This window comes from Loxodonta africana, chromosome 1, assembly GCF_030014295.1.
Source record: "Loxodonta africana isolate mLoxAfr1 chromosome 1, mLoxAfr1.hap2, whole genome shotgun sequence".
Classification (NCBI taxonomy): Eukaryota; Metazoa; Chordata; class Mammalia; order Proboscidea; family Elephantidae; genus Loxodonta; species Loxodonta africana.
The window spans coordinates 227,936,932-227,962,949 of record NC_087342.1 but is presented as its reverse complement, the minus strand read 5'-3'; the positions used below and the strand labels follow the sequence as shown (position 1 = coordinate 227,962,949).

Genomic DNA, 26,018 nt, shown 5'->3' with positions numbered 1-26,018 from the left:
ACACTAAAATTTATTGCCCTAGGCTGTCTCTCCGCTTGTTTTGCCTATCAATACACAGACAGGACTTGGCTATGTTTCCCCCTCTTTGTGGTTCTGAAAACAGAGAGAAAAGGTGCCCCTGTAGGACTGCCACAGGCATCAATCCCCGACACACTGGAAAAGGTCTCTGACAAGCGAGAGTCAGCTTCTTGCTAACCCACTCAGCTAGGGCTGTCAGGCCAGGTACTGCAGGTTTCTGTCAGACTCACTTAAAAGGACTGCAGTGAGAAAGAATGGGAACCAGGATTCAAAATGCACATGAAAATTTGGGATACTCCATTTAACGTCCAGGTTTGACTCATATTCAAAAAGAACTAACGTGAAGTGTTCCACACCTCCCGCTTCCCCCGGCCCGCAATACCAACCCCGCTGGAGGAGAAGGGAAGGGAAACCCGCAGGCCTAACTTCAGCCTTAGCAAACCTCATCTGTGGTTTTAGCACCACCACGCAGGAGGAAAATGAGTCATGTTGTCAGAGACTCCCGGAAATGTTCTAGAAAGAGGCTCTGCACTTGCTAACGGGCAGCTACACTTCAGGAGTAGGGACAAGCAGCAATGCTGGCCTTTAACGTTGCTAAGGGCACTGAATGGAGGTTTGAAGGGTTACATTTATAGTTGAAAGCCACTTCACTCCCTCCTCATCGCTCCCTGTAGTAGGGAAGCAAATGGCCAGACAGGAAAGAAATTCAAAGTTACGACCTTCAGAATAGGGAATGAAAAATGCCACTTGCTTAGGCAATTATATATTTAAATCATTTACGTCCAGTCTAATTTTTAAATTGCTTCCTTTACATGCCAGGAGTAGTTTACTCATGTTCTAGCAAATAATGGAAAAATTAATGCCTGTCTGTAACAGATACAGACTTGCATGTAAGAAAACTCAGTCTTTAACCCTTGACATTTTTTCTTCCAGGGAGGGTGACTGTTCCTGCTTAAGTACATATGACATTAAAAAAAAAAAAGTTCCATTATTCAATGCGTATCATTGCAGCACATTATCTTCTGTGCAATCTGTGGGGATTATTCTTCCAGGAGATCCTTCAGCAGAAGGGAAAGTGAAGCCATGAAGATTTGAATAGGGAAGAGTGTGCGCGGGAAAAGGTCTTGTTAGTGAAAGAAAAACCCGCTCCAGTTGTGACCCTGGAAACTGCTACTGGAAGGGTGGGGTGGGGGTGGGGAGTGAGAAGGGAGAGAGGGAGGGACAGAAAAGGATGGAGGAAGGTGAGAAAAGGAAAAGGGAGAAGGGGAAAGAGAAGAAAGAGAAAGCCCGAAATGATCAAAATATTAAATCAAAATCAAATCATAAAACTAAAGTCAGGCCAGTGGTTACATACATAATCTGATTCCGCCAGCATACTTACGAAGAATGACGTGGGTGATAACGAATGCAAATATAAAGACTGTCAGAAAAGACAGAGATAAAATAAACATATAAAAAAATCTGTAGTTTCTTTTCCCCACACAGTTGCCTACCCAGGGACAGTGGTGATCAAATCGTTCTGAAATGAGAGGCAGAAAAGAAAAAAGAAAAAAAAAAAATCAATTAATGTTTTTTTACTTGAGGGACTACTACTCCCCCTCCCACCACCAAATACTCTGAATGATGTAACAAAATGATATCACAGTATTTGCAAATTAGCCCTTAGAGAACTTTTAACATTAAGACAGTTCAAGAACATTATTCTTTCAACAGAACTTAGGTGTTAAAAAAACAAAACAAAACAGAGTATGCACTGTTCTCAAATTGCAACGTAAAGAAACAGGAGTACAAATTCTCATTGCAATTAGAATAGTAAATATTTCCCTCTTTCGTAAAAGAAACCTCTTTGAGTTCACAGAACAATCTTCCTTGAAGACGGCATTGACACCATCTGATGTTACGTCCTGGGCTGAAGCACCATCTCCCTTTCTCAGTAAGTGGTCACAGAGAGGTGGAACAGGGACAGGACAGAGAACAATCCCAGGTTCTCTCATCCCAGTTACAACTATTCCCTAAGAATGCCTCCTTTATTTCATAGCAGTAGTAGAATTGCTATCATTTTTAATTATAATATTTTATTTTTTTTTCAGTAAAGTTTACATAGAAAATTAGGTTCCCATTTGACAATTTCTACACAAATTATTCAGGGACATTAGTTACATTTTTCACCATGTGTTAATGTTCTCTTCAATTGCATGCTGGTTGTCCCACTGCTATCATTTTTTTGGGTGAACTATGCTGTTAAAGTGTCAGTGTAACCCACGAAGTCTCCCAGCCCACAATTCTCAGCACCCTCATCTGTAAAACAGGGATATTTCAGTTTTCATGGGGTTAAATAAGGTCATGTCTGGGAAAGCATTTTAAAAATGGATCCAGTGCTTTATGGTTTGTCAAGAGGAGTCACATACACGAATACATTTGGCCACCAAACATTCCTAGGAAGAAAATAATGGTGTAGTCCCTATTTTGCAGATGAGGAGAGTGAAGCATAGAGAGACGGACGACTATTTGCCTGGAGCTATTAGAGCTCATAAGCAGTGGAACTAGAACTTGAGATCAGGTCTTTCCAGGCTGATGCTTCCATCTTTCTACAGCACAGGATGCCTCTTGTGCTTTGTAGTCGACAGAGTGTTGGGAAAGAGATGTTATTAGGCTGTTACCCCCACGGAACCATAAGGTCCAACCCATGTCTTCTCCCTCTTGAGAATTTCACACAAAGCCTGTAATGCATTTGTGATTTGTTCTTGCCCTTGCAAGCAGTGGCAAAACACTTCTCTTTCCTCTATTACTCAGCTGATCTTCCATTCAGAGTGACTATTCAGGAAGCCATCCCAACGCTCCCATTCTCATCAGATTGCCTGCCTTGTGGACTGGAGGAAAATGTTATCATACGGTTTAGCTTCTCCCTTAGGCTCTTTTCCACGCTAGTTTCCACCCAGTTTTTTATATGCTATATGTATTTAAAAAGCATACCAAAAAACCAAAACAACTGGCATTGAGTTGATTCTGACTCATAGCAAACCCACAGGGTTTCCAAGGCTATAAATCTCTATGAAAGCCAACAGCCACATCTTTATCCTGCAGAGCCGCTGGTGGTTTTGAACCGCTGACCTTTCAGTTAGCAGTTGATTGCTTTAACCACTGCACCAGGGCTCCATTAAAAAAGCATACAGAGCATAAAAAGCATATATGAGGTGTGACTATATAAATAAAACAACACAAGTTAGTTGGTTTCATGACTTGCTGGTCACGTATCATAAATTGCTTATCTCATTTTCTGTGCATAAGGCAGGCATGTTTTGGGAAAAGGGCATGAGGACAACTGGAGGGCAGTGGTGGCAGAGAAGCTGTAAGCGAGTGACCACTGTTTGCATGTGACATTAACAAGAAACAACCAGCCTGAGCAGGGGACCCAGAGAGAAGTGTCAGAGCTCACTGGCCTAGTGACAACCCAATAGCCTACAAGATGCTGAAAGTCAAATAAAAGTGTACCAGCGTAACTCACTCTGCTGACAGGTGCCGCCAACCCCACAAAATTGGAAGGGTTCATCCCCGCATAAAAACCACCTAATTTACCCAGGTCATGGAGCTACAAAGTCTGTACCATGGAGAGGACTATACAAAGAAATGCAAAATGAGAAACAAAATTGGAATCAGCTACACTTTCCTAAAACTTTGAGACTACCATTTTGAGAACCCTCTCTTCGTTATATCTGACTACAGAACTTGGGAAAGAGATGGGTGGTAGGGTTAACAAAGTGCATGTTAGCTAGGGATCTCTGATGCCGATCATGAAGGCTGATCTCTACATCTCCAGAGTGTGTGTGGGCTGAGCTTCTGAAGTGCAGTAAAAATCCCCCACCAGCAAAGAAGGCACGAGGGCTTGGGAGGTGAAATGAACATCGTGAGACACCCTCACTGGAAGTCTTTAGCCCCTTGCAGGTAACTTCTACAGGGAGAGGTAGTCATTTTGCTTTCAGCTTAGCAAGCTGAGGAATAGCTAAGCTGTGATGCTGGACTTTGCTGACGGAGGCGGAACAACTACAGGTGATGCCTTGGAGGTCCGGGTGGCTTCCAAGGGCGTGGCTCCCTGGCTCCCTAGTGACTCTGAGCTGAACAGAGATTCTATCTAGAAACTTGTCTTATTGAAAATGTTTTCTTGGCTGATAAAAATCCCACTACAAATATAGGCTCACTGAGGAATTCTTTTATTTTTCTTCATGTTCTCCTTCGGGCTTGTTGAACAAATGTTGGTAAAGAGTCTGAGAGACTCTCCACGGCCATCTCTGAGGAACAAGGAAGCTGCTCACTGTCTAGTTGCCACGTTTCGGACACTTGCTTGCTCCCCTGACCCTGGTAAACTTTCACCCTCCAGCGCACTATGTTTCTTCATCTCCCTTGCTGTGCTTTCCTCTCTGCTTGACGTCCTACAAGGGGTGCTCTGGGGCTCAGCTGGGCCCTCTTTTCTTCTCCACAGACTCTCTCATTGGGAATCTCTTTTCATCCCGAGTCTTTAAATGCCAGCACCACACTGATGAAGCCAATGTGGCTGCCTCCAGCTTCAGCACAGGCTCAGGCTGGAACGCCTAGCAGACGTCTCAAACTTGACATGTCCGAAGAAGAACTTCCCCAAATGTCTTCCATGTCCAAAGGAGAACTTCTGGTACCCCTCCCTCTAAACGTGTTCCATGTTTGAAAGAGAACTCCCGGTAACCCTCTCCAAACGTGTTCCTCCTAGGACTTCCCATCTAACCAGGTACCATCTTTGACTCCATTCTTTCCCCTACCCACATCCAGTCCATCAGCAATCCTACTGCCACTATATCCACCTCTATCTGAAAGCATCTTGTTTTCTATTTGCTTTTGTCTGCCGATCCTACTCTAAACGTGTGATAAACATTTGTCACATGAGTGAGTAGATCCTCATACTACTAAAAGAACATCCACGGAAGTAAGTATGTTGCTCAAGGCCACACAGATGACAAGTAGCAAGGCTGGGATTGGGCCCAGCTCTACCTGCCTCCAGAATCTGAGCTCTCAACCACTAAGTACCACACTGCCTTCACCAAGTATTTCCTGTGTACCCAGCACTGCATGAGTGCAGGAATACCAAGAAGGAGAACAACAACACAAGACTCCATGCTTCCCATGAGTTCCTTATCTTCTCTGGTGAGGGCATTTTATTTCCAGACTCCAAAATATTCCTCAGTCCCAAAGAATGACCTCCTAGAAGAGGCAAAGCTAATTTAGGATCTGTATCAGACTGTTCTATCACCACTGTTGGCTACGGACAACATTCGGCCCTTAGGGTCAAGGATAAAAACGGGGTAGGGAACACAGTGGAGCCGTCACACGTTCGCCACCCTGCTTGGCCACACGGAGAGGAGTTACCCTCCGTTCTGACCATGCTCGCTCTCGCTGAGAGGAAAGTAGGAAGCCAAGAAGCTGGCTAGGGAGTTTTGAACAGAAAGGAGTAAAGCGGGTTGTGTTACTTGACTTGCGTCCCTCAGTTTCCAGGGTAGTAGATGCGCAGTTAGGCACCAGGTGAGCTCAGAAGGAGGGTGAGGAGGCTGGAGCTGACACACCATAGCTCCCAAGGGTGCAGTGCGGCAGTGATTGGCTGGGACGGTGGGTATCTGGGTGAGGAGACGGAACTCCACAGCTGGCAAAGCTGGCTGCATGAAACCACAACATCTGAGAAGTTTCCAACAACTATTGTTAGAGGTTAGTTGGTACATTTTCTGTGTAGAAGACTGAATGGAGTTTCCAGTGTATGAGGGATGGCAGAGGCAGGGGTGTGGCGTGCATGTGTGAGAGGAGGCCCTTGGAAGAAGCCCTTTGGAGTTGTTGCCACGATCCCTTGATTATGAAGTTGGGATCCTTTCAGAAGGGAGAGGGCTCTATTTGGCAACATCTCTGGTGGTTTCCCGTAAACAGAGTGTGGATCTACTCCCTAAGTGAGGGCCGTTGTGGGTCTGTGCTCAGCCCTAGCGGTAAGGGAACACTGTGTGTGTACGTGTGTTTGTGTGGGGAGGGGGGTAATGGTGGTGGTTAACCTTCCAGGTTTACCAGATAAGTGAGTTCTCTGAAATAATGAGACCTGAGTTACCTGGCTGGGGAACCTGTCCTCACCTCAGTTCACACCACACTGCCTTTGTGGATGGTTTGTGGATTTACTTTCCTTTCTGTCTCCCAGAAGACTCCCTGGGGCCTGGGAACATTTCTAGATGCCTTGATGGCCCTGCCATCTATCAATGCCTGGCAGGTGGTAGGTGCTCAATAAATGTCTGTTAACGAAAGGAAGGAAAGTCCTTTAGTTGGTTTACAAGTGACCACTCCTCCCAGCTGCCAGGTACAGCAGCGAGGATGGTTAAGACTTCAGCTCCATTACTTTGGATACACCATCAGGAAAGACCAATAGCTAGAAAAGGACACCATGGTTGGTGTCATGGATTGAATTGTGTCCCCAAAAATGTCCGCCAACTTGTTTAGGCCATGATTCCTTGTATTGTATGATTGTGCACCATTTTGTCCTTTGATGTATTTTTCCTGTGTGTTATAAATCTTGCCTCTATGATGTAATGAGGTGGGATTAGTGGAAGTTATGTTAATGAGGCAGGACTCATCTACAAGATCAGGTTGTGTCTTAAGCCAATCTCTTTTGAGATATAAAAGAGAGAAGTGAGCAGAGAGACAGGGGACCTCATACCACCAAGAAGGCAGCGCCGGCAGCAGAGCGTGTCCTTTGGACTCAAAGTCCCTGAGCCTGAGAAGCTCCTAGTCCAGGGGAAGATTAATGACAAGGACTTTCCTCCAAAGCAGACAGAGATTGAGAGCCTTTCCCTGAAGCTGGTGCCCTGAATTCTGACTTCTAGCCCTGAATTCGGAGTTCTAGCCCCCTAGACTGTGAGAGAATACGTTTCTCTTTGTTAAAGCTATCCACTTGCAGCACTAGATAACGAAGACAGCTGGTAAAGAAGAGCATCAGAAAAAGTAAAGGAAACCCTCAATGAGATGGACTGACCCAACAGCCACAACAAAGGACTCAAACATACCAGTGATCATGAAGACGGCACAGGACCAGATGATGTTTCCCTCTGTTATACCTAAACGAAGGTCACCAGGAGTTGGAGTCCACTCAGCAGCAACTAACAATAGCAATGACACCTGAGTATGTTCAGAGAAGGCCAGATTAAGGCAGGGAAGATGCCAGAAGGTGCTGACTAGCAACTGACTGGGTGGTTGCTATTATACATAAGCTAAGGGGGAGCAGTGGCCTGCGGCCTGTCTTGCTAACATGGAAGCAGAGGTGGTTTCATTAGAAGGTCCTGGGGTGGCTTGGGAGACCCCGAGGCTGTGGTAAAATCCAGGTTGGAGGCAGCAACTTGGAAAAGTCACCCAGCCCTGTGTAGGGAAAGGTTTCACTTAAATGCCCAGTGGGACAGCAGTTTAAGAAGAGTTATGGTCCTATTTTGCTAAGGTAAAACTTTAAATAATAACGTATCACTAATGATTTAAGTTACCATCTCTTTGGAGGCCTGTTACAGCCCAGGCGTTCTGCATGCATTATTTCCTTTAACCTTTACCACCAGGCAGGTGCCACTGTCCACACCTCACAGGTGAGGAAGCAACTGGGATGGGTTAGGAAGCTGGACCCTGGGAGCTGCAGGGGCCACATCAGCACTGGAACCTGAGCTGAGAGACTACTGCCTCTCCTCTGATGAAAAAAACCCCCCAAACCAAACCCATTGCCATCGAGTCGATTATGACTCATAGCGACCCTACAGGACAGAGCAGAGCTGCCCCACAGAGCTTCTTCGTTTCCAAGAAGCAGCTGGTGGATTTGAACTGCCAACCTTTCAGTTAGCAGCTGTAGTTCTTACCACTGCGCCACCAGGGCTCCCCTCTGATTAAAAGGATATTTAATACCTGGAGGAGATTGCATATGAAGAAGCAGCCATAAAACAGGGAGAAATGGAGACTGATTAAAACTGGACAGCGGCAGGAAAATCCACCGAAACAGGGAAGGAAAAGTATTCGCACGAGTTGCGTCTGAAGGCTGCCAGCACAAATGACATGTTTGAAAATGTGAAGAACCTGAAATCTCCCAAAATCGGCTGTAATAGAGGCCTCAAAAGTGGGGTCCAAGGACAGATAAAGATCGTGTCTGAAGACCACGCCAGGTGGCCAGAGCCAAACCTGCATTTCACAGGCAGCCGGCAAGGGCCTCTGAGCAGATTGCACCTCAGCTAGAGCGGTAAAAAGAAAAACAAAACCAGCTGCCGCTGAGTCGATTCAACTCCTGGCAACCCGGTGTGCGTCACAGCAGAACTGTGCTCCACAGGGTTCTCAGTGGCTGATTTTTCGGAAGCAGATCACCAGGCTTTTCCTCTGGGTGGACTCAAACCTCCAACCTTTCAGGTAGCAGCCAAGTGTGTTAACTGTTTACACTGCCCAGGGACTCCTGGGCAGTAGTAAAAGGGCGACAATAACCCTAGACTTTCTCCAAGAGCGTCTTGAGGATCATGTGAGCTCATGGACGCAAACGTGCAACTGAAATGTAAAACTTATTTAAATGCAATTAATTTAATCACATTTAAATTCAGCTAATACTCCGGTTTCTCTTCAGATCCTATAAACCTTTTACCTTTTAAAGTTCAGTGAAACACTTTTTAAAGGTATAAACAATAACTTTTTCTGTAAACCTAGGACTTTTTTACCTCCCAATTTAGAAAAATTTTTTATCGTGAGGTACTTTGTGTGTTGTGTTTTGTTGTTTTTTTTAAGGTTGATGAGTGTTGAGATACAGTGGTATATATTGTTACCTGACTTTTATGGCTCCGCATAATTCATACAACAGGAACATTTAAACTTTCAGTTAGCTGAAGTCCTAGACGATCAAGTTCTCAGACACTGAAGAATTCACGCTGTTCTAAATCTGTCCTAAAATCTAAATTATAGCAGCCTGGCTAGTGTGTTCAGAGACGGATTAGATTTCTGAAAAGCAGCCTCACATGTTACTGGCCTCCTCCTACTGTCTTTAGCCTGTACTGAGTCCTCACTGTGTACCAGGCACTGTGTTCCAGCACCTTCCATGAACTGTGCCACTTTGTTCTATAAAATCAGATGAGGTTGGTGCTGTTATTCCCATTTTACAGATAAGGAAACTGCAAATGGAGGACCTGGCATTTGAGCCCAGGTCTTAATCTGAATTCTCAACTACCACCTGTTGGCCTCCTGTGCCAACTCTGCTGGTCACTGTGCTCGGTGGGCCCTGAGGACTCAGCCCTTCCCCCCTGGATATGCTGCTGGGAGGGTCTTCCAAATGCCACAGGCAGGAGTGGGAGCCAGACGGAACGCTGTGGTCCGACTGGCATTTGCCATGGTGGCCCCTTGTGCCTCCTCTGGTTCAGTCTCTGGTCTGCAGCATGTGGAAACCCCCCGCCAGGTCTGGGGACACCCGCCCTCCGTCAAGAAGTACGCCAACGTGCAAAAGGATGGCTTCCTTTGCAGCACGCAGCAAAACGATCAGAAGCAACAGACACTTCTTAGGGAGAAATTACGGATTTGATAAAGTGGTGATGTAAAGGTTAATTAATGTGACTGTTGGATTTGGGGGTTATCTGGGGCGAAAGGGATGTGTCAGGAAGGTTTCTTCCCTTACTCTCTCTTCTCAGGTCTTTTTCTGAATGAGTTCTTCTACCTGCCTTACTGTATGGACAAACACCATCAAGAAATCATATCCACTGACTCTGTGGCCTCTACGTATTCACACAGCACTTCGACAAGGGAGGAGTCCGGGGTGGTGCAAGCGGTTAAGTGCTTGGCTGCTAACCGAAAGGCCAGAAGTTCGAGTCCACTCAGAGGCACCTTGGAAGAAAGGTCTGGTGATTTACTTACAAAAAATCAGCCAATGAAAACCCTATGGAGAAGAGGTCTACTCTGACACACACGATGTCACCATGGCGTGCAGTCAACTCAATGGCAACTGACTGGTTTCCACATCACAACTTAGTTTCCTCGTCCGAAAAAATTTCGATTTGATAAGCTCCAAGTTCCCTTTGAAGGCAGTCACGGCCTTCTGTGTTTTATTAGTGCCTCCACAGGTTTTTCTGTTCTTGAGCCCCTGCCCGTGCCTCATTAACTAAGATTCTGCAGCTTTCAGTCCCGTTTGTTAAAAGCCTTTCAGTGTAAATCCGGTTAGTATGTTGCTTTAGTCAACTAGTGCTGCTATAACAGAAACACCACAAGTGGGTGACTTTAACAAAGAGAAATTAATTTTCTCACAGTTGATTCTGACTCACAGCGACCCTCACAGTTTAGGAGGCTAGAAGTCCGAGTTCAGGGTGCGGGCTCTAGGGGCGGGCTTTCTCTCTCTGTCAGCTCTGGAGGAAGGTCCTTGTCTCCTTTCGAACTTCTGCTCCTGGGTGATCTTCATGTGCTTGGCATCTCTCTTCCCTTGTCTCTGCTTCTAGCTTGCTTGTTTAATCTCTTTTGTATCTCAAAAGAGAGTGACTTAAAACACATCCTAGTTGGGTATTTTATACTAATCTTGTTCATTAACCTCAAAAAGACAAGCTATTCCCAAATGGGATCATAATCACTGGCATACCAAAAAAAAAAAAAAAAAAGACCCAAACCCGTTGCTGTGGAGTCAATTCCAACTCATAGGACAGAGCAGAAATGCCCCATACGGTTTCCAAGGAGCAGCTGGTGGATTTGAACTGCCAGCCTTTTTGTTAGCAACCAGACACTTAACAACTGGGCCAGCAGGGCTCCAGCAAACCACAGGCATAGAGGTTAGGATTTACAACACCTATTTTTGAGGGACGCAATTCAATCCCTAACATAGGTGTAGAACTGTTCTGTCCTCTATGTCACAATTTGACACTGGACAGCAATGTGGCCGACTCTATCCTAGCGTCCCCACACAGGGTCACCTTTGCTGGCTTTGCCACTACCTGGTGTGCTGTTGAGTCACTTTGGGCACAAAATGAGGAAGCTTGACTAATGGACCACTAAGGTCTCTTCAGCCCCCCAAATGGGTGATTTTACATATTTCTTTTTCTCCAGTTTCCCAGGCTTGGCTAACTTTTGTTTTTATCCAGGCTTGGCTAACTTTTGTTTTTAACTTTAGTATCCAATTCTGGGGAAATACTGAGCTTCTAGGAGGGGGTACAAGCATGGCTGGAGATGTAAGCCTTTCGAAGTCGATTATCCCCTGAGTCAGATCCGCTGACGAGAAACAAAGATGGTTATGAAGGTGTTAAAAAGAGAGAGAAAGGGCCTTTATGGAGAAGTGAAGAAAATAACTGCCAGAGAGTGTGAGGAAGAAGGGAGAAAGGATTATTTAGTTTGTAATGTAAGTAGTTTTTGCAAGGACATGTGAGAAAGTGAATAGAAATTAGATTATTTGAAAAAGCAAACTGGTCAGTGGCAACCCAGAAGGAAATCTCACAGTTTCCAAATTCAAGATGGGAGAGGGCTGTCACAGGAAGTAGTAAATTTTGACCAGGCAGGAGGAAGTGAGTTCCCTTCTCTCCTCCACCCACCCCACTACTCTCCCTTTTCATAACAATCAGGATCAGAGCCCTGTTGTAGAGACCTTTGAGTTTCCCGGAGTCCAGGAGCTGGATCAGGGCACTGCCTCATGATAGAATCAGTAACAAACTCGAATTTGTGTATCAACCAGTCTTTGTACCTTAACGGTGCCCTAGTAATTCTCCAGCTGTAATTCATTATGTGGTGAAACACTGAAGTAAACTCTACTATAAACAAGTTCTAGAATGTTCAGTGAGTCTTCTGGGGCCCCACTCAGGCTCCTCTCAGTACTGGCCTCACGCCGTTTTTCCGTTTGCAGGGCCAGAAACTATGTCTGGGAGTTATCCTGAATTCTCTACAGAATAAAACAATCATCTTAACAAGTTTGAAAAACAAGCTTGTGGTATCAACCAACACCCTTCAGAAACTTTTCAACACCTCTCTGGGAATGCGTTGTTATTAGGTGCTGATTGTGACCCTGTGTGACAGAGTAGAACTACCTCGTAGGGTTTTGGTGGCTGTAATCCTTACGGAAGCGAATCATCAGGTCTTTCTCCTGCAGAGCTCCTGGGTGGGTTTGAACCACCAACCCTTTGGTTAGCAGCTGAGCGCTTAACTGTTGCACCACCAGGGCTCCTCTCTAGAAATTGTTGTACTGGCCTTGGAATCAGTAACAACACTACCTTACATCAGAATGGCTTCAACACTTGTAGGGCTGGTTAAGCGCTTGGCTGCTAACCAAAAGGTGGGCGTTTCAAACCCATCAGCTGCTCCGAGGGAGAAAGATTTGGCAGTCTGCTTCCGTAAAGATTTACCTGGAAACCCTATGGGGCAGTTCTACTCTGTCCTACAGGGTTGGTACGAGTCAGAATCGACTAGACAGCAATGAGTTTGGTTTGGTTTGGTTATCCACAAAATAAAGGCTTAAGAACCGAGTTATCTCATGGGTGTGTTACACACGCGAAGCCTGCTACTGAAGTCTCTTTCAAACAGCTGGAGAGTTACACCCTCACTAGATGTGCTCTGCCAAAGTCATCGTGCTTCTGGGCCTTGCGGCAAAGAATCTACAGCCTCCAAAGCACAGGGAGCAGGAACAGGCCCACTGGAATTGATTCCCTTTAACGGCAGACTGTGATGTGCCCACGTAGTTGTTGTTACACTGTTGAGTCGATTTTGACTCATACTGACCCCATGTGACAGGGCAGAACTGCCCCATGGAGTTTTCTAGGCTGTGGCCTTTATGGAAGCAGACTGCCAAGTCTTTTTCCTGAAGAGCTGCTGGGTGGGTTTGAGCCACTGACCTGTTGGTTAGCAGCTGCGTGCTTAACTGTTGCACCACCAGCGCTCCTCTGCCCAGGCAGAACCTTTTAAAGCCCCCCACCCCGCAAATACATATATATATAGATATTTATCCAGAAAGAATGAGGCCTGCCTCTTCACAGAAGTTCTGAGACATCTGATTGTTCTGGGTTGAAACTGTAGGCTTAACTTCATTATGAGTAAGCATTAGAATATAAGACCAGCTTGAGAAAAGAACCACAAATATGGACTGGGATTTAGGGTTTCTGAGCACTTTCACATATCTCATCTAGCAACAAAGTTTTATACATATGTGGTATCTTGTGGCTATTGCTAATACGTGTTTAACATTGATTATGTTGACAGGTATGAGACTGGTGGGCAGGTGAGACTGGTGGGCAGGTGTGAGGCTGGTGGGCAGGTGTGAGGCTGGTGGGCAGGTGTGAGGCTGGTGGGCAGGTGTGAGGCTGGTGGGCAGGTGTGAGGCTGGTAGGCAGGTGTGAGACTGGTGGACAGGTGTGAGACTGGTGGGCAGATGTGAGACTGATGGACAGGTGTGAGACTGGTGGGCATGTGTGAGGCTGGCAAGCAAGACGAGTTAGAGCTCTCCTCTAACCCTTCTCCAGTAGGGGACTGCTGTTCATGTTTATAATGATAGAGATTGTCCTTGGCTTCTCATCTGTAATAGGTGAGCACTGGCCAGAAGACCCCTAGCTCCTTTCTGTTCTAACATTCTGCAATCTGAGATGTGGGGACAAACAGCACCCTTGTTGTCCAGCACTCTTGGACACAGGGTGTTATGGATTGAATTGTGTCCCGCCCAAAATATGTGTTATAAATCCTAACCCCTCTACCTGTGATTATAATCCCATCTGGGAATGGGTTTTCTTTACATTAACGAGGCAATATTAGTGTAGAATGTGTCTTGACTCAATCTCTTTTGAACATAAAAGATTAAGCAAGCAAGCAGAGATGTGGGAAGAGAGATGCCAGGACACATAAAGATCACCAAGGAGCCAAGAAACAGAAGATGAAAAGAGACAAGGACTTTCCCCCAGAGCCGACAGAGAAAGAGGGCCTTACCCTAGAGCCAGCACCCTGAATTCAGACTTCTTGATGAAGCAGGTCAGGAAGGTGGGGAGAGGAAGAACCAGGCATGACTCTTGGGTGTTTGCCTTGTGTGCTGAATGCCGTTGGCACTGAGCGGGATGGGGTGTTTTTGAGTCTCCAGGTGGGGGCGCCAGGCAGGCGGTTGAGTGTACAAGCCTGGAGCTCTGAGGACAGGTCTGATGGTGCACGACCAGACAGCGAATTGTACCAAGAGTTGGGAGCCGACTTGAGGCAGCTGACGATGGAACTGGGTGGGGAGGGGGGCTATTACCTGTCCCCAATCTCGGCTCCAGATTCTCATACAGGTAGATTGCCCACGTGGGTGTCTGTGCATTACAGCCAACAAAAGGCCCTCCTGGGGAGGTCTGCAGCCCGCCTGGGAGGAGACTTGTGGTGGTTCACCCTGCAGAGCTGTGGCCAAGGTTCTAACAGTGTGGTTCAGTGTTCCTCCCCAGTTCTTTCTCCCTAGGAACTGCGGACGACTGGGAGCCAGAAGGCCTGGGAGGGAATATGCCACTGCTTGTCCCTGTGGTGTTGTGAGTTGGGTCTCATGCTGCCTGGGTCTGCTCAGCATTGCGCAGGGCCCTGCCTCTGCCTGTTCCCCAGATGGCCATGGGTCTCTGGAGGGGTTTGCTTCCTTCTCTGGCATGTCCCTAACCTCTGTGCCTGTCCACCTCTTCATTCTCTACTCCGTGGCCACAGGAGAGGGGCCTCATTCTTGGCCTGAAACCTCCCACCCCACTCCCGCGAGACCATGGATGCTCCTTATGACCTCATGGTGTAAACTGAAGAGTGGGGCGTGTCCTTCCATGGTGTTGGCTGTGGGGCGACCTCCTGGATTAAGGGAGCTCTCTGAATTGCTGTGGGGTCCGCTCTTTAGGCATGGCTGACATCATGGGGTGTCCCCACCCCTACCTGTGATGAGCTTCTCCCTTTAGAGTCAGCCTCTTCCCGGTGTCCCTGCTGCTGCGTCCACCTTAATCCCTCACTTAACCTTGGTGTTCGCCTTCATTTCTTTTCCTGTTGCCTTTCTGGCACTTCCCTTTTTCCTCTGTGCGTCTGACTTCCTAGATGCTGCCCGGCGCATCCCTAGGTTTGTATCCAGTGCTCAGTTCTGGCTCCTGAGGCTGGTCTCACTGTTTCTAGGGCACAGGCTTGTTGTAAGCTGCCTCCAACTCTTGTAACTTAATTCTGGACCTAGAGCCAGAGGGTCCCAGGAAGGCAAGCTGGATTACATACTTCATAGACTCCAGTCACCACGTCCTGATTCTCTTAAAACGTATGAACTCCACTTCCCCTTTAAAACGTTAGTTTTTGAAATGGGGGCAACAACCACAGCCTCAGGAGACGAGGATCAGACACTCACTCATCTTTGCCCCAGTGCCAGGGACTCACAGAAGCCCTGAGCTATGCTGGTCCTTCCTCTGAAATGGTTCTGGAGTCCATCCACGTCTTTCCATCTCCACGGCTACTGCTGAGCCTGGGCTCAGTCCCTGTCCCCGCCCTGCGGCAACAGCCCTCCCCACCCCTGCCCCGTTGCCTCCTTAGCCCACCTTGCCTCCTCCAGGCACTCTTCGTGCTGGACAGGGGGCTCTTTCTGAGGCACACGTTGGAAGGCCGCTCTTGTGGCCTGGCTCTCAGGATGAGAGCTGAACTCCCAGGCAGGGCTTGTAAAGAATCTGTGTACCTCCTGTCCCGTTTCTCCTTGAGTCTCCATGTCAGCCACGTCCTCTGGTCCCACAGGCCGACCTGCCTCCTCTGGCTACTGGCCCTCTCACCCATCCAGCATATCTCTCCTCCATTGCCTCTTGATGCCTGACTGACAGGAACGCACCCTGTAGGCCTGACTGGAGGCTGCCTCCTCTGCATTGGGTATCTCCGTGGGGTCTCACATGCCCTCTACTTCCCAAAGTGTCACCTGCCTCACCGTGTCCTCTGGAAGCTGTCAGCTCCTGGTGGCCAGGACTATGCTGGCCACAGTCCCCACCCCCCCACCCAGGGCCTGCCTAGCACAGGCCCTGACCCACAACCAGCAGGCAGCAGGTGTCTCTTATACAGACAGGTGAATGAGGTGCTTACGCGCTACATGCATAGCCCGAGGGGACTTTAGGTTTGAAGCACTCCACCCCCCTGTGCAGAGCCAACCAGTTGCTGTCGAGTCGATTCCAACTCATGGCGACATCGTGTGTGTCAGAGCAGAACGGTGCCCTGTAAGGTTTCCAGTCGCTGATTTTTCGGAAGCAGATCACCAGGCCTTCCTTCTGAGGTGCCTCTGGGTGGACTCGAACCGCCAACCTTTCGATTAGCAGCTGAGCACCTCAACTGTTTGTACCACCCAGGGACACAGGGTTATCATAATCTTATGCACACACACCGACAACTTCCTGTCCTACAGCAAAGCTTCAGCAATGATCGAAGATGGAAAATGTTTTTCTTTCTTTTTTTTTTCAGTTCAGTGAATTGAAAAACAAACCCATAAATCAGTTAATAGTAGGCAGTGGTATTTTCAGGTACAAACTGCTTCACAGAAAACTGATTACTTTTATCATACGACAAGCAACACATCACTCCATTAAGGTTCTGTTGTGAATTTAACCTGTAAAAGCCAAGGATATACTCCGTAATCGCATCTTATCTTTGCCAGCCTTCGGTGGAAAGTTTCGTGACACAGACCACGATGAAACCCCGATTGGGGCTTAGAAACAATGGTTGCTTCAAGTTGAAGACAATATTGTGCTATCTTTTGTAGGGAGAGTTTAATTTCTTTAGCTGCACTGAGGGTTCTTCTTAATATTTCTCCGTAGCATAAAGGTACTGAGACAAGAACAGTGGGAGCGAGTGAATCCACAGCTTATTTTTAAACAGCTGTTAAGATGGGTTATATTTACCCCCCGACAGGGAGAGGTGGGGAGAGTAAGGCTGTCAGGGAAACGAGGCAGAATGCTGTGATGTACAAGCCTTAATTCTGCCAAAGCGCTCACAGTTTTCCTTCTTTGTAATGAAGGACATAAACTAATGCCCCTAGAAAACAAGTAACCAGAGAGCCCGACAAAGATGGCATCCAGAGTGGGGTTGAACATGTGGGCTCAGCTAGCCACATCAGTGGATGGTACAGGGCCTGCTGGGGAGACCCTCCCATCGTCTGAAGACCCTGTGTGTGTGCATGGGGCGGGGTGGGTATGAGAGTGTGTGCGAGTGTGGGTATGAGTGTGTGTGAAGTGTGAGTATGGTCTTTGGGTTTAAGTGTGTGTGGTTGGTGTATGTGTTAATGTGTGTGGTGTGTGTGTGTGTATGAGTGTGTGTGGTGTACGAGTGCAGTATGTGGTGTGTGTGGTTGGTGTATGTATGAGTGTGTGAATGTGTGTATGAAGGTGTGATGTGTGTGAATGAGTGTGTGGTGTGTGTCTTTGAGTGTGATATGTGGTGTGTGTGAAGTGTGAGCATGTGTGGTGTATGTGCTATGTTTATAGTGTGTATACAGTGTGTGTGAAGTGTGTGTGTGGTGTGTGTGCTATATGTATAGTGTGTGTACAGTGTGTGTGAAGTGTAAGTCTGTGTGGTGTGTGTGTGCTATGTGTATAGTGTGTGTACGGTGTGTGTGAAGTGTGAGTGTGTGATGTGTGTGCTATGTACATACTGTGTATGGTGTGCGTGAAGTGCGAGTGTGTGTGATGTGTGTGGTATGCGTATAGCATGTGTATGGTGTGTGTGAAGTGTAAATGTGTGTGGTGTGTGCATGGTATGTGTATAGTGTGTGTATGGTGTGTGTGAAGTGTAAATGTGTGTGGTGTGTACATGGTATGTGTATAGTGTGTGTGAAGTGTGAGTGTGTGTGGTGTGTGCGTGGTATGTGTATAGTGTGTGTATGGTGTGTGTGAAGTGTGAGTGTGTGTGTGCACCTGCATTTGGGCTGAGAGAGAAATAGGAAGAAAGAGAGGAAGGGAGAAGAATGAGCCCAGTGTAGTTTGTTTTCTGCTTTAAAAAAAAAAAACCACCTTTCAAAAATGACAGTCTTGAAAGAAGTGTTATCATATATTAAGCACAAATGCTCTGATGGGGTAGAGAGATGTTAACTGTCGCTGTAAGGAGCCTATGTTCCAACAATGTAAGAGTCTAAACAAGCTTTACCCAGGGGCTCTTAGCTTTTTTGTGTTGCACAAGTTCCTTCAGCAGTTTGGTAAAGACTGTGGATGCTTTTCCAGGCTAAATCTTTCAAATAAAAAAAAAATACATAAATAAAATAAAATACATGATATGACAAATGAAAACAATAATAAAGAAATAATGTTTTCAAAATAATTTCAGCAGCATGATAAAGTAGAATACACGTACTATCAATATCGTAAATAACAAGGTCTACCATTTAGTTTTTTTACCACTAGGTCTATCAACTACCCAAATTTCTAGGTATTTTTTTTAGTAAGTGTAAATGCTATTCTGAAGTTTCCGCAATCATTGTCAGGTCACGTGAAAACATCTGTAGTTTCTACTGGGGACAAACACTACTCATTTAGAGGCTAGTGAGAAAACAATGTAACTGCATTTCCCATCCAAGCTCAGGGACCCTCTGAATTCCAACCAGAGCCCACGTTAGGAAGCCCTGCTCCAAACAAGCCCTAGAAGCAAGGCTCAAGGCCCCGGCCAGGCCCTGCCCTTGGGTGTGCGTCAGTCCCACGGGGTAAGCTGCACTTCCACAGTAGGGCCATGGTCTGTCATCTGTCTTCGAGGTGACTGAGCTCCCACCCAGGGCCTTGCTTTGAACCACACGGGAGATCATTCAGCACTCTTCATGTTTGGGGGTCACTGCTTCCATTCAAGTTGCTGTGTTCCATCAAATTTCTGGTACCTTCTGGTCCACATATACAGCTCACCTCATTAAACTCTCCCCTCAGAACTTACAAGACTATCGGGAATCCCGAGAAGGACAAGGTCCGATCCCAGTGATACCAAGAGAGCCTCTGCTATACCGAATCATTTCAGGGGGTAATGCGGTCTTCCTACCACCCATCTGTCAGTCTGTTCTATTGTTCGTCTGTTTTTATGATGCTTGAAGCTATGCCCCTGGTATTTCAAATACTAGCAAGGTTACCCCTGGTGGACATTTCAATGGAACTTCCAGACTAAGATGGACTAGGAAGAAGGCCTGGCAATCTACTTCCAAAAATCAACCAATGAAAACTCTATGTGTTGCAACAGAATATTGTCTGATACAGCGCTGGAAGACGAGCCCCCTAGGTTGGAAGGCACTCAAAATACACAGTGGCCGCAACAACGGACTCGAGCATACCAATGATCATGAATATGACAGGACTGGGCAGAGTTTCGTTCTGTTGTACGTGGGGTCTCCACAAGTCAGAGCCAACTCAAATGCAACTAACAACAACGAACACAATCTTCATATACATATAGGAGAGAATTGAAAAACATTTAAAGTTGTTGCTAGCATCATACCAACACACAAGCCTCCACCCGCAGACGGGTGGTGGCTGCGCACGACGTGCACTGGCCAGGAATCGAACTCCGGTCTCTTGCATGGAAGGCGAGATTTCTACAATGAACCACCACAACTCCATAAATTTAGAGTACTTCTATGTATAGCTTATCTTTCTAACTTCTCAATCATCCTGGGGGAAGAACTAGCAAGTTGAGCTTATTCATGACTTTGCATGGGCCCAAGTAGGTCACACTGGGGATACTTAGCTCCTCCAGTCATTGTGGAATCTTCATAAGCTTTTAGGGCTGGCGGCCACGTGTGATTGATCTCCACACTCGCTCCCTGTACGCCCTGCCCCGTCCCTGTCCTGGGCCAGTGCACGGGCTCCCTCGTGCTCGGCACCGACTGCTGGATAAACGACAGAAGTCTTACTACCAGACTGGGGTAGGATTTATTTACCTTCCTCATGCGTTAAAACCTTCCTTGTCCTCCTGTGGTAACTTGCAGGCCCAGGGGAGCGTCGCTCTACTCTGAGTCTAGGGTTCACGAACTTCCACACAGCTGTTAGAAACTTGCTATCTGATCATCGGCAACTTCTTCCCTCTCTGAACCTCAGTTTCCTCATCTGTCAAATGGGGGGTCCAACTTTCTGCTCTGAAGAGTGCTCAGGCTGGCAGTGAGGAGCAGGTAAGATAATGTACATTCAACTATCTCCAAAAGTAAAAAAGTAAAAAGCCACACATAAATATATGATGGTATGGCAAAAATTAGTTATTTTAGTATAAGCTATTTCTATTTAGTCATCTCACTTCTTTAATCAAAAGAGATAATAATTACATTTATGTTTTTGTCCTTTTTTTATCCTTGTATGTTTTATCCTTGGCCTCCTAACTCCCAAACCCATTGCTGGTAGCCGATTTCAATTCCAGGCGAGTCAAGTAACTGACTGACTATTGGACACCTACTGGTAGGTAACGTTCTGTTGTGACCCATATTCCTATTCTGAATACTGTGTATACCATGGACTGCAAAAAGAATGAAAAAAAAAATCAGCCTTCAAGGAAATACAATCAGAATGCTCCTGTTAATAGATTTTTAAATAAAATATTCTTCTTCCTGGAGCCTGGTGGCACAGTGGTTAAGCCCTTGGCTGCTAATTGAAAGGTCAGCAGTTCACACACACTAGCCACTCTGTGTGAAAAAGATGTGGTAGTCAGCTCCCGTAAAGATTACAGCCTTGAAAACCCTATGAGGCAGTTCTACTCTGTCCGGCAGGGTCGCCGTGAGTCGGAATCCACTCCACAGCAATGGGTTTGAATTGAGCCTGTAGAGGGAGGATGCTTCTGTTAACATACACATTCTTCTTCCTTTTCCCCAGATACAATTTTTCCACTCTAATTAGTACTGTATTTAAAACACTTTTCGACCTTTTTAAAATAAAATATAACTTAGCCTATACCGACAAACCAAATTATTGTCACAGCTCTTTTCTTTAAAAGTGTACAAACTTGTATTAAGCTTTCAAAAGGAAAGCGCACAGGTTATTATTGTTCACATCAAAGTTTCCAGTCTTCAGCAGCTCGGTTGGGCCCAGCTCCTGCTGAGAGTGGGTGGAACTCTGTGAAACATTTATTGCTTAACTCCCAACACAGAGCAGCTGGATCAGCCGATACATCTACAACGTCTTGGAAGAAGGAACTTGAGGGCTGGAAAACTATGTTTTATCCTAACTCCCAAATCCATTGCTGGAAGCTTATTTCAATTCCAGGCAACTCAAGTAATTGACTGGTTACCGGACACCTGCTGCTAGGTAATACTCTGTTGTGATCCCTGTCCCTATACCGAATATTGTCTATACCATGGACTGCAAAAAGAATGAAGAATGAGGAAATACAACCAGAATGCTCCTTAGAAGTGAGGATGGCAAGACCCTGACTTGCTTATTTTGGAAATGTCATGAGGAAAGACGAATCACTGGAAAAGGACATCACATTTAGTAAAGGGTTAGTGAAAAAGAAGGAAAACCTCAATGAGATGGACACAATAGCCAAAAGACCAGACTCAAACATACCAACGATCGTGAAGATGGCGCAGGACTGGGCAGCATTCCATCTGTTATATGTATGTCACCACGAGTCAGAGCCGACTCAACAGCAAGGAAAAACAGCAACAATACTACAGGGTACTCAGTGTCTCAAAGGATGGATTACACACAGAACTGCTTCTTAGAAAGCAACACATCTTTGGTTCTTAAATCTCCCCTATGCAACAGCATTATTTTTAGCAAATATCCACTTCCGTGCCCTGCTGATGTCTGGCACGGTCACGGCCTTGTTCAGCCAGCGGAATGTGGGCAGATGTGCCATAATCAGAGGCCTTGAGAGACAGTGTGGTTTCAGTTCCCCATCTTGTGCTCTAGTGACCCCTAAATCTTCTCCTTCAGCCTGGTCCCAGAATAAAATCTGAGGTGAAGACCTGAACCTGAACCAATGTGGGCAGCCAAGGCCAGCCAAGTCCCTAGAGCTGCCCCAGGTGACCCAGAGGCACATAAGAAAAAGCAATGCTGTTTGTTGAAAAGCACTGAGATTGCTGAGGTTGCTTATCACCCAGTGTCAGTGAACAACAGCTGATTAATACATCTCACTTGTTCACGTCCTCAGGTGTCCAGCTGGCCTTCCTAAGGCAGAGTTTGGGTCATCCTGGTTTCCTGCTCAAGCACTGTGCACTCCTGGCCGGGTCAAGTCCATCTCCTGGATAGGCACTGTTTTAGTTCCCTAGTGCTGCTGTAACACAAATACCCCAAATGGGTGGCTTTAAAGAGCAGAAATTTCTCAGTCTGGAAGCAAAAAGTCCAAAGTCAGGTCTCTGCTACATTGATTCCTTCTATGAGCCTCTCCCCTAGTGTCTGGTGTCTGCTGATTATCCTTGGCATTTCTTTGCTTGTAGACAGGCCCTCACATGCCATCTGTATTTCCCTACTATGTGTCTCTGTGTCTGCTCTGGTCTTCTTATAACTTGGAAGTGATTAGGTCTAGGATCCACCCTACACCGATATGGCCTCATTACAGTAACAAGGAAAACATTATTCACAAACTGGATTACAGCCACAGGTATAGGGGTTAGGGTGCCAACAGATATTTTGGGGGGAAATGGACATAATTTAATCCATTAGAGGCACCAAAGTCCTCTCTGTGGCTGCCCTCTAATATTTCCAGCTTTATGCCCTTTATGGAAATTGGTCTAAAGTGACCATCCTGAGTTCCGACTAGAACCTTGCCAAATATTTCTTTATGTTAGCTAACCTCTCGTGATGAGGCTGAAAACTGTCCAAGGGCAGGAACTGTGTCTTCTATTTCCTTGCACTCTCCTGAAGGGCCAGTCAATCATCACTTTGGGGTGAACTGTAAATGCTTCCCGACGAGGCACGCTACCAATGTGGCCTATTTCCTCATGCTAACTCTCCAGTCTAGCCCTGTGCCCTGGCGTGGCCACGCAGTGCTGTGGACTCGTACCCTGCTGGCAAACCCTGTCACTGTCCACTCAGACACCCAAAGGGATGATGGCCCTGAGGTGAGTCCAAGGAGAAACAGAGCCTTACTGGCTGAATTCACATCTATAAACCTGGGAAAACAATACTTTCTAACAGAGTTGTCATGGAGAAAAAATAAGATAATGCGGTATTTATAATGCATGTCTTCCAACAGGCCCTCGGAAATGGTAGCTGTTTATTAGTATTAATTTTTTAAGGCTGCAAATCACCTTAGCGACACTCTTGTCAAAGGCCATCTTCTTTAGGAAGCCTCACCGCTGGCCACTGTCTTCCTGAGGGATGAGCCATTTCCAACACGTTGAGAAGGCTGACCTGGAGGGTGGGACCAGGGGAGGGGCAGAGCAGGTCTGCTGCCAACCTCGATGGAATAAGAATCAGCTGGGAAGCGCGCTAAAATGCAGACTCCCAGGCCCCAGTTATCCCATTTTAAGGAATTCATATCTACTTATGTACCTGGAAACCCTGGTGGAGTAATGGTTAAGTGCTATGGCTGCTAACCAAAAGGTCGGCAGTTTGAATCCTTGGAAACTCTGTGGGGCAGTTCTACTCTGTCCTATAGGATCACTACGATTCGGAACCGACTCGACGGCACCGCGTTTGTTTTTTGGTTTTATATGTACTTATGATACGGCACTGGTGGTTCAGTGATAGAATTCACACCTCCTATGGGTTCTGTTCCCAGCCAATGCACCTCACGCGCAGCCGCCATCCGTCTGTCAGGGGAGGCTTGCATGTTGCTGTGATGCTGAACGGGTTTCAGTGTAGCTTTCAGACTGAGGTAGACTAGGAAGAAAGGCCTGATCTGCTTCTGAAAATCAGCCAATGACAACCCTAAGGATCACGATGGTCTGAGCTGCAGCTGATCGTGGGGATGGGGCAGGACTGGGCAGTGCTTCTTTCTGTTGTGCATGGGGTCGCCGTGAGTCAGGGGTTGACTGGACGGCAGCTAACAACATGTACCTAAACCTGTAACAAACACTTTGTGGAGTCCACTCATCTGAAAGATAAAATGTTTTCTGGAGTTTATTTTTATTTTGCTTATTGCCTCAAAAGCACCTCTAAACCCTTTCTCAGTTGTCATTCTTTCGGAAGGAACCCTTGGTAGCAGAACACAGGGCATCTTAACGAGTGAAGCACGGCAGTAATGTGACCCAAGTGTAGACAAAGAGCTTCCAGGAAGAATGGCATCTTACAGTCAAGGCGGCCACCCGACTCTGACCCGGCTTCCGCAGGGCGAGAGGCCAGCATGGTGGCTGGGTTCTCCGTTCACGGTCTCAGTGGCTAAAATCAAGGTGTCGGCCGGAGCTGCAGTTCTCATCTGGGGCTCTGGGTCTTCTCCGAGCTCAGTGTTGCTGGCGGGAGTCATTTCCTCCTCACCTTTCCACAGGGGCCCCTCCATCTTCAAGCACATCGAGTCCTTCTCACATCTGAAATCTCTCTCCTTCCTCTTCTGCTCTTAAGGGGCTCATGTGCTTACACTGGGGCCACCTGGATAATCTAGGATGATCTCCCTAATTCGAGGTTAGCTGATTAAAAAAAAGAAAAAACCCCAAACCAAACCAGTTGCTGTTCACTTGATTTCGACTCATGGTGACCCCACTGTGCAGAGTAGAACTGCTCCATCGGGTTTTCAAGACTGTGACCTTTGGGAAGCAGACTGCCAGGCCTGTCTTCTGAGGAGCCTCCAGGTGGGTTTTAACTGCCAACCTTTCAGTTAGTAGCCAGTGCTTAACTATTTTTGCCACCCAGGGACTCCTGGTTAGCTGATAAATCACATTATTGACATCTCAAAAGTCCTTTTTGCCAGGTAACCTAAGGTAACCATGGAGTGGAAAAATTTGCCTACCACATCTACTAATTTTGGTTTGCCAAGTCTTAGAGTTAGAAATGGATGTCAAATTTTATTAAATTCCTTGTTAGTATCAATGATCATAATCATATGTCTTTTCTCCTTTGACCTATTGATACATTAATAGATTTATTAATATTAAAAATAACTGAATCTGAAATAAACCCTTCAATGTTATAGCGAGTCATTCTTTAACTACATTGCTACATTAATTTGCTATATCTTTTTGCTGACTTTTTACATATTTATAAACGAGTTTTTTTTTTTTTGCATGTTATTTTCATCATGTTTAGGTATTAGGGTTATGCTACTTTGGTGAAACTAACTGGACAGTTTTCCAACCTTCTCTAAGCTCTGGAACATTATTGAGAACAGAGAAAGTAAAATTGTCTGGGTCTAGCACCTTTCTAGGAGAATTCTTCAACAAACTTGTCAGTTTTTCATGGTTAGTAGTCTATTCAAGCTTTCTACTCATTCTTTGGTCAGTTTTCTATAGAATCATGCTTCACTGAGATTTTCAGATTGATTGGCATAGAGTTATACAGCATACCCAGTAATATAATTATTCTCCAGTAATTAAAGAGAATCGCACCTAGATTTGTGTCTCATTTGAATTTGTTACTTGCACTTCCTTGTTATTTTCTCGTTCAGTCTTAACGAGAGGTTTATCTTTTGAAGTTTATTTTCCAAAGAATTAGACCTAGTATCATATTTATAGTTCTTTGTTTTATAGGTCCTTAATTGTTTTCTTTGTTTGTTTGCCTATCCTTTCTTCTATCTTCTTGAGATGAATGCTTTGTTCATTTGTTTTTAAGCTTAGCTTTGTTTTTTGTACTAGACTGTAAAAAATGTTTCCTTTATTGGTCATCTACTACCCAAGTAAACTTCCTGTTTGGGAAGAAGCCTAAAGTAGGTGGGAGGCAGGGCCTCGTCCCATTGCAGAAGCTCATGAGGGCAGTTACCACTGTCCATTCCGTGGCTGCTCGGGTGCGGAAGCGGAAGGGAACGATATTCCTACCCAGACCTGGACCTGAGGTCCTCAGAAGCAGAGAGACTCGGTTTTCAGCTGATGGCAGCAGCTGACTTAGAACTCAGTGGTGGTAGACCAATGTCACCTGGCTCCTGCAGCCCGCAGAGTCCTATTGCAGGTGTGACTGGCCGTGCCTGGCCACCCAGACCCCTGGCTCTTCCAGGTTTCCCAGCTGGGTTCTCCAGCC

The 26,018-nt window shown here is 46.2% G+C and overlaps 1 protein-coding gene across 2 annotated transcripts in view; it reads right to left on the bottom strand.

Annotated features, from left to right (window-relative positions):
• The window catches only part of ZDHHC14 (zinc finger DHHC-type palmitoyltransferase 14), a 350,736-nt gene that overhangs the window by 59,874 nt on the left and 264,844 nt on the right, over positions 1-26,018 (bottom strand). For both annotated transcript variants that reach the window (XM_064292695.1, XM_064292699.1), the window contains exon 4: positions 1,400-1,537. In XM_064292695.1, coding sequence (XP_064148765.1) covers positions 1,400-1,537 — 138 coding nt within the window. The remainder of the gene's footprint in view (positions 1-1,399; positions 1,538-26,018) is intronic.